The sequence below is a fragment of the Rhea pennata genome, chromosome 4 (assembly GCF_028389875.1).
Source record: "Rhea pennata isolate bPtePen1 chromosome 4, bPtePen1.pri, whole genome shotgun sequence".
Classification (NCBI taxonomy): domain Eukaryota; kingdom Metazoa; phylum Chordata; class Aves; order Rheiformes; family Rheidae; genus Rhea; species Rhea pennata.
Genome location: NC_084666.1, coordinates 14,584,449 through 14,597,526, shown reverse-complemented (window position 1 = coordinate 14,597,526; position 13,078 = coordinate 14,584,449). Strand labels below are relative to the sequence as shown.

The 13,078-nt window shown below is 38.6% G+C and overlaps 1 protein-coding gene across 1 annotated transcript in view; it reads left to right on the top strand.

Moving 5' to 3' along the window:
- The window catches only part of SLC2A9 (solute carrier family 2 member 9), a gene marked incomplete at its 5' end in the record, with an annotated part of 101,571 nt that overhangs the window by 71,096 nt on the left and 17,397 nt on the right, over nt 1-13,078 (top strand). The window contains one exon of the mRNA XM_062575339.1: nt 8,133-8,260. Coding sequence (XP_062431323.1) covers nt 8,133-8,260 — 128 coding nt within the window. The remainder of the gene's footprint in view (nt 1-8,132; nt 8,261-13,078) is intronic.

Sequence of the window (13,078 nt, the reverse complement as noted above, 5' to 3'; positions counted from 1 at the left end):
CTTTTGTGCTAATGGGCTGTCATCCTGAATTCACGACAGGGAAATCATGCCTGATGACTTTATATTTTCTTTAAGTACATTATTGTAGAAGTAATAAGCCGAAGTTAGCTGGGTTTTTATTCTTTAATCCTGTCATATTTAAACTGTAGAAATATTTTCACTTACCCTAGGACTGTTCTCACCAGCAGACATAGTGCTGCTGTCTTCACAGTTGATCATCATGTAAGGGATAGTTCTGTATTTTTACTAATGTAAAAACACTCTTTTTAAGATCGTTATTTTTAATAAGTTAATATTAATAGAAGTAATTTTAACAGTGTCTGATTATTATTTTAATGATATTGAGGATCATTGTAAAATGAATTTATCATAAAGACTCTTAGTCACAGTTCAATAAAGAAACTATTTTCTTCATATTCAAGCAGAAGAATGGAAATTCAAGTTTTAACTAGGGTTCTGACGTGATAAAGAGAGTCTGAAAAGAAGAGAGATGGTTAATAGACCATTTACTTGTAGCTACAAATGAGTGTATTTTTGAGTTGTGTAATACTCCTTAATATACAAAATAATAATGGTGGGGCAAAAAGAAGTATACCTCTCTTTAATTACTAGCACCACAGTAGAAATTTAAAGTTGATGTTCAGTTAAGAGGTTTTATGGTGATTTGCTGAAGATTACTATACCTAGTTCTCGGCTGGGCCACTACATTGCAGAAAAAAACACAAAAAACAACAAAAAACAAATACCCTCTTGCCTCTCTGCACCAAACCCCTCCTCCAGACTTAAGCTTTGCCAAATATATATTTATATATATGTGTGTGTGTGTGTGTGTGTGTATATATGTCTGTGTGTGTGTGTTGAATTTGTTCACCATGTGGCACAGTGGCCTTTGCCTGGGCTCTTAGTTGCTATTAAAAAAATAAAGCAAAGATTTGCTTCCACAAAGAGTCACTGTTTAATAGAAAAGAAAAAGAAGACAACTATTAGATCATGTAGTCTGCTTTCATGTACATTGCAAGCCCTTACATTTCATTCAGAAATTTGTCTTAGGCCAAATATTTCAGTCTTTAAAAAAAGCCCTAGAAATGTATACTGTAGGAGGAGAAGAGGAAAATCAATTTGTTGCAAGTGCCTAAGGCCCAATTAAAGGCAAATAATAGCTAAGGCAAGAGAGATCTTCAGATAATCCTAAAATATCTGAAAATACCCACAAAAGAGGAAAAAAAAATTTTTTTTCCGGATCTCTACGGAAAGATCTGAGCTCAGATGCTGAGAATTAAGTTGATTTGGGTGAATGTGAACCAACTAGCATTGATGAAGAAATGTTGATATATTTTGATGTACTTGACACAATAATGCAAAAAAAACGAATGGGGAGACTAGCATTGAGTTATTCTGGTAAATATGTTATCATGCATCAGTTTTAAATATAGTTTATCTTTGGATTGATATCACCCTTGAGGACTAAGACTTAATTTGGGAACTTGCAACTGAACAATTGTCAGAAGCAATATGGTTAAGAGATGAGTATAAAATGACTAGACTGGACCAGAATGAGCAGACTTGCGAGAGATGCTCAATGCAAGATCAAGAAGTTAGATTGCGATGCTCTGGCAAAGATGGAGTTAGTGGGGTGAGCTAAAAAGAGATGATAAAATCTAGTGACTGACAAGAAAGGTGATCAGAGGAGTCATATTTGAACTACTTAAGTACTACTTAAGTTCTTAAGTACTCCTTAAGTACTACTAAGCAGTAGCAGTAAGGAGTACTTACTCCTCCTTATGAAAATAAGGCACACCCACAGAAGGGAATAAGGGTAATTGAAACAAAGTGTGATAATAATTTGCATGCAGCTAAAACATTTATGGATGCACACTTTGTGGTGGAAGAGCAAGCAAAGCTCAGAGGTGAGTGTGAAGCATAAAATGGGGTAGAGATTGGAATGCAAAGCTTTTCATTCCCCTCTTGGGTTTCATATTTGGATGTAGTGGGAAAGACCATGCTGTCAGACTGAGTTCAAGGGATAGGTAGGATTTTGGGCAAAGGGAAAGGAAAAGCTATGAAAAATTGAAGATATTCAAACTTCCAAGAAAACAACTGTATTTAAAAGTATATAAAGAATGACGTACAGAACTTATTGGGGTTCTTCTGTTACATAGTGAGTTTTTTGCCTTCATAAAATAAATTTTCAGAGAGAAATGATTTGGCCAGGAGATGACTGCTCCTAGATTTCTGCTTGACAGCACTGCCTTGTGGAATTGAAAATATAGGAAAATGCACTAATTATCATGCAACAGGGGGAGAACTTCAGTGGAGAAAAAATGATCAGGTGTTTCAGATAGAGGTATTATATCTTCTACATTTTAAGATTACATAGTAAATCTGCTTTAAATATAGTTACCTAAAAGGAAACATAAAACATAAAAGAAGTATTTCATGGTTTTCTCATCAGCTAATAGCCTTATTGGTGTACTTAAACCATTTTAGAGTAACTTACCTGAGAATTAAGAATAACACTTTAATGAAGTTACTGCAGATTATCTCAATATGTACTTTTGCTCTGCACAAGTGCTTCGTTTATTTATTTGCTCTGAAGTGACATGGCTTACTTTGTGCTAGAAGAATTCAGAATAACCCCAGGACTGACTTTCCTATATGCTGTTACAGTAATAGATTTTATAGATGCTACACCATTTGTTAAATACAGAAGCCTTTGTCACACAAACTCATATTAAAAAGCAGACAGTTAATAAGTAAAAGCTACTAATATTGATTTTTTCCAAGTTTATCTGTATTTGTTTTATAACTTATTTTTATTATTTTTATTTCTGGTTTGCCACAGACTGGCGTAGCTTTAAATGTCTTTTATTCAAATGGCCTTTTATCAAAAGCAGAGGAGACTCAGCTGATCCAGATTAATGTGGTAAATCAACCATACTCTTTTGTACAAGCCAAGTGCCTGTTTCGGTTAATTCTGTGATAGACGAGATCAGCAGGTCTGTGGAGAAGAGCTGGAGCCGGCGTCTGCGGCATGATGCTGTGACTCGGTACACCCATTTCACACGCTCCGCTCCCCCTTCTCCCGACAGGATCAGCCAGGCAGCACAGCCGGCACAGTGGAGTGTGTTACACTGCTGTTTGGTCGGCTGTTACTCTATCAAGTAGCATGTACAATTGAAAATAATCTGACAGGTTACAGAACATCTCTTTAAAGACTGAGTTAAATATTTTGCAATATTCACATTCTATGTATAGGCCCACAGAGATGGAAAAACTCGCTAGTTTGTCTAGTTCCTTAAATACAAGTACTCCTGTGACTCCTACGAGACTTTTTTTTTAAGCTTGAATTTGCTTTCACCATGACTTCCCTCCGTGGGTTGAGGGCTGGGAGCTAACCAGCTGCCTTACGCTCTCTCGCGGAGGAGCGCTGGGCGGTTTCATGGGCGGCTTTCTTGCAGGAGCTTTGTCTCACCGCCATCGCTTCTCCCCGGCAGCAGTGGCCTCGTGCCACCTGCCCTGCAGATGCTGAAGCCTTTCATGGGGACGGTGCTTTATTGCCCAGCCCTGCTAGGATCACTTTTCTCTACGTGCTCCGCTGCCTTTCGCGCCGCGCGGTGGCAAGCGGGAGCTGCCGCCTTCGCGCCGCTCCCGGGACTTTTAGCCTTGGCACGGGCAGCAGTAACTGAGAGTTAAGCAACTGGCTCGGAGAGTCGTCTTCTCTGTGCTGATTCTTAGGAGACAACGTTTCTATCACCTTCAGAGGCGCCTTACCAATGTAATAAATCTCAAAATGTGATATTAGGCATTTATTTTCCCCAACAGGCTTATCTCATAAATCATACATAGCCCCATGACTTCAACACCCAATTAAGTACTAGATAAACACAGAATGAGATCTGAGTATTTCCCCTCATTTTACATGTTCTCTCTACTTGGATTTTTACACTAATATGTGTAACTTCTGCTACACAATATTTATTTGTAGCTCCTCACTGAACAAAGCAGTAAACATGTGTACATAAATTTTCCAGGGAAAAAAATGCTGATATACGTGCAAAATTTTATATAGATATCTGAAATTTTATATAATCTATACCAATATTGTGTTTGCGTGTGCTATATGTATATATACATATACATATATATATATATGTATGTATGTATATAACTTCTGTTCTATCGTCCCAATTTCATGTATAAAAGACTATTGGGCTGAGATTCTGGATGCTTACCGGTGAATGATACTGATTTTAAATTTAGCTAGACTAATTATGGAAGGAAATTAATAAAATAGAGAGATATGCAAGCATTGTTGCATGTCAGATTGAGTCATGTGGGCTTAATGTAGTTTCATTTAATACACTGTAGATATACAAGCCCTGCAATAGGAGGATTTCCAGTAGAAGTAGCATGCTAACAGGTATAAAAACCTTTCTTTAATGGCACTACAGTCTGTTAAGAGCTCCTTCTCCAATTATGCTCATTGCAATGCTGAAAAGAACGAAGTATTAAAAATGAATCACTGTAATAATTGTGGTCAATGAATTTAAATTTATATTTAATAAATCTTTAAATTCATATTCAGAAGCTACCTTGTTGAAAAACTCCTACAGGAACTTCTAATACACATTTCTTTTTTTATGATCAGAACTAAAATAAAACTGCTCACTGAAAAATGTGTGGATAGCCTCCCATGGGGACTGCGAGTGCTAGGTTCATCTCCCATGAGAAAGAACATCAATTAGCTCTTTGATGAGACCATAGCAGTCACCCTCATTGAAACACATATTAAAGCTGCCAAAACCTTGACAAAGTGTCTGAAGACTGTTTCCATAATTACAGTGGATTGTCCAGGTCACTTTTGGCTGTTGTTTCCAAGCATCTGTATTTGAATATAGGCCAAAATGGACCCATCTCCCCTAGTTGGGTATCCTGGGATAAGACTCTGGTTGACAAGTTGCCTAACCTAGCCAAAGCAGACTGCAGCTTCCTTTGGTCTCTGGCACCCAGATTTTTTTTGTCAAAAGCAAGCAAACAAACAAACAACCCACCCCCCAAGAAACAGCAGAAAAGGGGCTGCTGAGCACACCTCTGTCACCTCAGAGTGGCTGGAGATGGACTGCTGAGGCTATCAGTTTAGCTGCTCTCAGTTGCCTTCGTTATCTGTATCTTAAGACTTTAGCAAGTTTTCTTTCAGCTTGCTTTTGTTGTGATTTCACTTCACTTGACTGTGGAGTTTGGTGGTGTCGTTCAAAGGACTGTTGCTCCCGGTGGCATTCACACCTTCTGTCTACCAAGGCAGACAGAGGTCAAGTCTGTGCTCCTCTGGCCGTACAGCGATGTCTAACCTACGCTCCTTCAGCTTCCCATTTGTTTTTACCTCTGGCCTGTCATTCAGCTGACTCACCCATTGCTACTCATATGCCTTAGTTCTTCACTTAATTTCTGATGTCTAATGGCACTTACTTTCTCTGTTTTGTAATTTTATGGAAATGCCTATTTATGCCACCTGGAAGTCTGGAGGTCTGTCTATGCCACCTTTCCCGTTCCCCTACAAAACATTTGAAAGAGCTCACAGGAGCTGCTACCTTTTATTTTTGACTTTGTAAACCACTATTTTTTATCATCACTAAATTAATTATTTTTCAAATTAGATTGAAGAGCTTTTGTGATAAGTGTGACTAATATCAACTTTTGGTAATGATTAATGAATATCCAGAAATTACATTTGAATTTCAAGGAACCTTTCTCAAAGAAGTGCCCTTGCATTTTTATTTCTGTTACATTTATGCTTTCTGATGTGTCTCTGTTCATCTGCACTTTTTTCCTCTTTTTTTTTGCCTCTGGCTTTTCTCTCTTGTACAATGTGTATTTTCCCAAATGGGACTGGAACAACATTTTTTATTATACTGACAAGAACAGCAACACCTCTGTAGATCGTCCTACAGCAAAGGCATGACAGAATAAATGATCATAAATAAATCATCTTGCATGGTTTCTGTGTTTCCAGTCCTTCAGTTCCTCTCTCCAAGGGCCAAGTGCTCTGGTGAACAGCTTGCTCACATGGCGTTTGAGACCTAAAACAGATACTGGCAGAACAGATGTGATTGTTGTTTTGCCTGCCAGATCTTAGGATGTGAACCCAAATCCCAAGTGTATGAAAAAAACAGCTTGGGAAGCCACCAAGGGTTGATAAGTCTGCATGTTACTTGAATTTTAATAACAGTTATATCTGTTCAGCTGTTCATTACACATGTTCAAAGCGCTGTTAAGAGCGGTCACTTTGCTCATACAGATGAGTACTTTTTTGGTCACACAATTCAGATAATCTGTGTGGCTTTGCAGAAAGACATGGAGCTGGAACTCAGGTGGCTTAAACTCTTATCTCTGTTTCCTATGTATAAAATGGTAGTAAGTAAATTTATTTGCTCTATATAACATCTTGTATACTTTATACTGGGAGTCCTTGTGTCAGGAAGTTCAGCTGAAGCCTTGTTACCGTTGTAGATACCTATTGCAAGAAGTCACGTTAGCTGACGATGCAGCGTGGCGTTTACTGATGTGTAATCTAGCTGTCTGCTGCATCGCAGTCCCTGTCTTCTGTGCACACATTAGTGGTCTCTGCATGTGCACGATCAGAGACAGAGGCATAGCTGATGCTGCCTATCCTTTGCATGTCCTGTTACGTGTTTGCAGGATATTATCTGAGTGATCACAGAGCAGGTACTGGTATGTGAGGTGTACACGCAGGTAAGTGTAGTGTGATCGCATGCAAGTGCATCGCTATCCTGTTGTTAAGTATTCGTAGCCATCCTAGAGTAAGTGAATATGCAGTCTCCATTCAAAGGGTGGTGCAAAAGATAAGCACACAGATCAAGCGAAACATGCAGAGAGAAGACCCAATGGATGGATAAGTGTTTAGTGGTGTTTTTACCTTAATCGATGTGTATTGTGGCAGGTAGGATTGTTACAGAGGGTTTTGAGAGGAAGATCCATCCATTAATGTATTCATAGTTGTTCACACTAACTTGTTTAAAGGTTTAAAACAGAGAAAGGACTTAGTGCATTCATGCATGGATCTTGCATGCAAGGCTCAGTGAGAGAGAGTGACGCTGATAATGCTGGCAGACATGAGGTACTAGAAGTAGAAACTGGTGGCACTGAAATACTGAAAGCTTGACTGATGTTACTAGATTTACAGTTTTCCAAACAGTGGTGAAATAATTATGCAAATAGATGCACGTCTAATGTGTAACATAAGCTAAAGTATGTAGCCAATCAAATGCAATCAATGTTTTATTCTATCAAAATAAAATATAAATATTACTATTGAAATATTCTGTCGACGTGAAGAAAGCTGTAGCTCATAAACTGAGGCTTTCAGCTACTGGACAACTGTTCCCTAAGAGTTACTGTCTGGCTAGCAATATGGCAGTGCTGTGCAAAATAATTCATTGCCTGAGTAGAAGGAAACGTGAGTGACAATTGTGGTGTTCAGCTCAGTTTGTTGTTGTGGAAGTCATGGTCTTTGGCTGGTGGGAGAAATGGACCTTCTCAGAAGTGTCAACAATGTAAGCAGTAAAGGAATCTATAAATAAGAAACAACAAAAAATATGCTTGTTAGAGAAGCAAATGTTTTGCCTTCTTATTACTAAATTAAAGGAGATAATAGTCATCCAAAAATGCTGTTTAATGTCTTTGGAGCCATCTGTGTGTTAATATCTAAAATTATTATGGAATATTTCTCAATTTTTATGCTTTCAAGCATTTTAACAGAAATACTAATTCTTATTTTTAATAATCAGTTCATTATGTGGTAACCTGGAAGTTGTGTGAATTCACTCTTCTGTTACCTGCTTACCACCACTGAAAAGATGCAACGCAGCAGTCACACTGGTGTGAAACAGCAAAATGTAACACTTCTCTAAAATACAGTTTTGACAAAGTGTGTTTTACTTGTTCAAATCGCCCTGAGTACAACCGGGAAGAGAGGTGTAGAGCAGCGCTCATCACCGAGAGCTGTCACACGGAGCAGGAGCTTACGAATTCTCAGCATGATGGTCTCTATAACTGAAATGGCTTTTGACAGAGGAAGTTTATTAAAACTATCAACTTCTTGGACGCTCTTGCAGGTGGGATTCCTTTTGTCCTGACTGGAGAGTTTTTTCAGCAGTCTCAAAGGCCGGCCGCATTCATGATAGCTGGGACAGTCAACTGGCTCTCCAACTTCGCAGTCGGACTACTTTTCCCTTTCATTCAGGTACTCGGCATGTTTGGTATTTGATATAATATTATACAGTTGATAAAGTACAGTTTATGCTATTTGAATAGTCACTTCCAAGTCATAATAAATATCTTTTCAGTGAAGTGGATGAAATTCCCACCATGTTTTTGATGCATTTCATTTCTGCTACTCACAAACCTCACTGCCTGAATGGCTCAGTTGGAGAAAAATTGTCCTATAAAGGAAAAAAAGATTGTAACTATGGACAAACGTAAATGGCAAATTCCCCACAGGAGCTCTTTAGCAGGGCAACGTGAAGGTTATGACCAGCGATCACCTTCGGTGACGATGATCATCGTTGGCTTTTGCTTAGGCCTTCAGGCCACCAGTTTTCTAGTTTGCCCTATGCTTTGAGAATCCTTATTTGCTTCAGTAGGAAAGAAAGGCACTCTGCTCCTCTCTGCACCTCCCGCCACCTGAGCTTTTCTTCATGCCTCTGTCTTCTCTCTCTTCTGTCAGGCTTTAGCCTGGTCTCTTCTTTAGCTGATTCCTTCTAGCTGTGGCCCACTTGCTGCCTAGATGAATTTGATCTTGTCTCAGCTTCCCCAGGGTCACATAAACTTTGCTTTTAATGGATTGCTTTTTTATTTCCTCAGCTGAATCCGTTGCATGGAGGACAGGATAATTTCCTGAGCTGTCTGACAGCCGTTGTTTGTATTTCAATGCCTTTGACAGGATAAGATTATTGTTTAAAAAAAGAGTCCAACAAAAATGGCATTTTTCTCCTCTGATTTCTAAGAGCTCCTCACCACTGGTGTCATGTAATTGTTGTCTGGCAAAGGAGGTTTCTAGCTAGCTTCTCATTTGAAATTGCTCCACTGAGGTTCTTTTCCAGACCGTGAACCTCTCCCAGTACCGCCGCAGTCCCTGGACCTCGTGCTGGGAGCTGCTTGCTAACCTCATTAGCTGAGGGACAGCTGAATCATACCATGACAAACCATGTCCAGAATCTTTAAAGAGCCACCCTGCTCCACTAATAACGTCTTAAGAGTGAAGATCGCAATTAAAGGACAAAGTAAAGAATTCGTAATTTTTTTTTAAGGAAAATATTGACAGCAGATGATGTCTAAAACTTTAGACAATAATTTTCACTTAACACAGAGAATTGCTTTTACCAAGTAGCAGTGTATAAAATGATCTTTATGTGATAATTTGGGGGAGAACTGGAAAGCATTATAAAGTCTGACCCTTGATCTAAATTTGACACTTGATCTAAAATTTCTCTTATAAGGAAAAAGTCTCTAGTCAGTTTGATTTCTTGGATCACCTTCAAAAGTTAACATGAATATAAAGGCTGTCATCCTTCCAAGCTCCGCTACTATTAACATTAACTTCAGTCAAATTGCTCAGAGCTGTAAGTGTTAGGAGCCAGTTTCAATGATTAGTGAAATCAGTGAGTGTTTTTCACCGTTTTTATAGCCCGTAGTAAGGACTTGCCAGTTTAGACATTTAGGGTGAGATTTCCCAAAGCAGATAGGGCTGACATAGTTCTTTTCCTACTGCAGCCGTGATAATTCCTCCTGATTTCAGCAGAGGGAGAATTAGACAAATACGCTGTGGTTTAGAAAACCTGACCTTAGCTATCAGCATCAGTATGGCCCAAGAGACAGCCAAGAGCTCGTCCAGCACGCGGGTGCTTCTGTCTGCTACAAGAGCTGTTTTGCGGAGAAGATAGGGACTGACTTCCCCCACGGTGTCGCAGGCTGCCTGCCTCTGGGCCCGGGTGGCTGAGCGCTCATGGTCTGAGCCCATCTCCGTGGCTGCGGGCCAGGAGGCAGGGCGAGCCCCCTGGCCAGTCTCCTCCTGCACGTACTTGCTGGCTGGCAGCGACAACCAGGGGTTGCCACCAATGAGGCCCAAGCGGAGGTCCCAGGCTGGGGTGTAGCCCCAGCCACAGCTGGTGAAGCTGAGCTTCTCTGCTGTGTGCAGAGAAGATACCTTGTTTATTTACTTATTTATTTTTCTTTATCTATATTATCCAGAGACTTTTAAGGAATAATCACTTTTCTCTAGATTTGCATTTTCTAGCGCCTGGACAAAACCAAGGAGTTATCCGAGCTCTGGCTGCCAGTCAGATCTGAATTTATGCAGCTCAGGGCTCTGTCCCTTTAATTTTGTAACCTTTAATTTTTATCTTTACAAGCATGCCTTGTGTGTATCCTTCCTGTTCTGCTAGTCCTACCTGATAAGTCCCATGTTGAGAACTGTTTAGGCCCGAAGTAAATTTCCTCAAACAAAACAGCAAACTGCATTATCTGTTTTTTCGCCTGCATATTAAAGCTTTTTGAGTGTTTCAGAATGCATCTGTATGAAGTTAGGCATTGCCTTGGGAAATTTTTCATTTTTCATCATAAAAATTTCTATTGTGTGGTTACAAGATTATGAGCTTAGTTTTAATGAAAGGACATTGTATTTCCACGTTGCAGGGATTTTGGTTTTCTCTTTTTTTTTTAAAAATAACAAGGAAAAAAGCTTGCAGTTTGCATCTAAAGATGAAAGCAGTGTTACTCAGGTTTTACTTTTTCTGAGCTTTTTCACAAGATCTTTTTCCTATTTCAGTCAACCTTGTTCTCTAAATTAAAGTTATGAATCACCTGTTCCTTCACAGAAAGGCAATAGCCTCTACTTAACTCAATTTTTGTAATTTTAAAACAGAAAAAGATCTTTAAAATGCCTTTACAAAATGAACAAATAATTCCTTCTATGTTTCTAAATACTAATTTGGTTGAGAGGCAGCAGTCACTTTTTTCATAATCAGTACTTTGGGGAAACAAGTTTGTTAATACTAGAGTTATTCAAAAAAAATTAACCATGAGTTAGTTCTCCAAATGTCACCAATTAATTAGTTTGAATATCTAGATTTTCTCCCCCCAACCATCTGTAGATAAATGTAATAGAATAAAATACTTGTTTGACTCATACATTAAAATGTATGGATGACATTGAAAAGTGAGTGTACAAACCCACTTTTGACAAAAGACAACATATTTGGAACATGGCTGCTCTACTAGTTCTTGTCACTGCACATTTAAGTAATTTTTTTGTGCAAAAATTCAAAATAGAGTTTTAAATGATAGTTGATATTATATTGTATTTACAAGTGCATTTGGTACTTAGTGATTACTAGGTGTCTGATATAGGTGTCAGGTGTACACTTTTTGAATTATATTTATTAGTATAATATGACTGCAGAATCATTACTTCGTGGGATCTTAAATACAGAAATTACAAAAGGTCTAAAGGTATTTCAGACTGGTGTTCAACACAGAGCTTGATCTTACAAAATGCTGAAGACTTGCGCTGAGTCGTGCTCAGCAATATCCCTCTCTCATCGCATTCACTTAAGAATGAAGGTATGAGGTTTTCCCGACCAGGGAGCTCTGAAGAGACGGAGACGGCTTTGGTAGGGTAACCATGCCTGTAGACTGGAGATGTATGAAACACTTCATGAAGACAGTGTGACCCATCCTTTCAAAGCACTTCAGTGCTCCTCTGTGCACTAGAACTGCAGCCTAATGCTTTGGAAGCCAAATCTCCACGTTTTTATTTCCATCAGTGGAGGTTTGGAGTAAAAGCCCTTCAGCCCTCTCTTGCATATCTCGCCTTTCCACATGGAACGTGCATGTCAGAAGGTGACAGCAGTCGCTAAATGAGCTGCTGCTGGATACCGCGGGAGCAGGGGCTTCACAAATTGCTCTTTAAAATGCAGCCATAGGGTGTAAGTATGCTCATTGAATTGAGCATATAACAGCAAAAAGTAATTTGTCCATTTTGTGGAAAATGCCTGAAGTTATAATAGTGCTTTTATAAGCTTAAAGAAATTGAAATATTTTGTGTGAAATAATTACAACTCTATCGTTCTTGTATTTTGCCTTTACACATATGCTACATATGCATTGTAATTGGATCTGAATCTCAGATTTTATGCACCAGACAAAAATGAGCTAGCCATATAGAAAGATACAAAATTTGTGTGAAATGATGAAAATCGTATTGAATGTATTCTCTAAATAGATAAACTGTGGCCTTACACTTGTAAAGACTTATGCAAACACTTAAGTCTGGCATCTGGGTTGAAGGCAGCTTACATTCATAAAGCAACTAAGGGGCATTCATCTACCTATGAAAGATCTCAACCTAAAATTCCCAGTTTCTGATGTTCAGTTCCTTTTTACTTTTTTTTTTTGTTTGTTTTTTACATTATTCATAGTTTCGATATGTAGAGATAAAAGTGATAGCATTTTTCCTTGTGCATGTCCAATTATTCCACACTCCTAAAGAATGTATAAACCTATTGTTTTAAAAATAAAAGTTTATGTAAATGACCCAAGTTCAAATGCAAGCGGTCTTTCATGTAAATGAAATTGCTACACCGGACATCACATTATCTGGCTGATCAAGTTTTTTAAAGATAGATCCTTGTAAGTAAATACTTAAATATAAATTTAAAAAAGTATCTGATTTTCAACTGTGCTGAGGAGTCAGCAGAAACACTGAGGGGTCAGCAGCTCCGTGATAGCATATTTAATAGCTGACTTGGTCAAGACCCAACTCAATTCCCTTAAAAAATCAATATTTCTTGCTCACTTCATGTTTGTGATAATAATTCAGGGCAGCATCAGGGCTTAGCTAAAATTCATGATATATAAAATTGATTCTTGCTTCTGTCCTGTGTTACAGTTTTGATGTTCAGGGGCAGAAATCACCCATTATTCCTTCTGTGAATAATATGCTGTGAAAAATGTTTTTAAGCACTTTCTCACTCAGAGGCCATATAAAAGTGCAACTGTACTT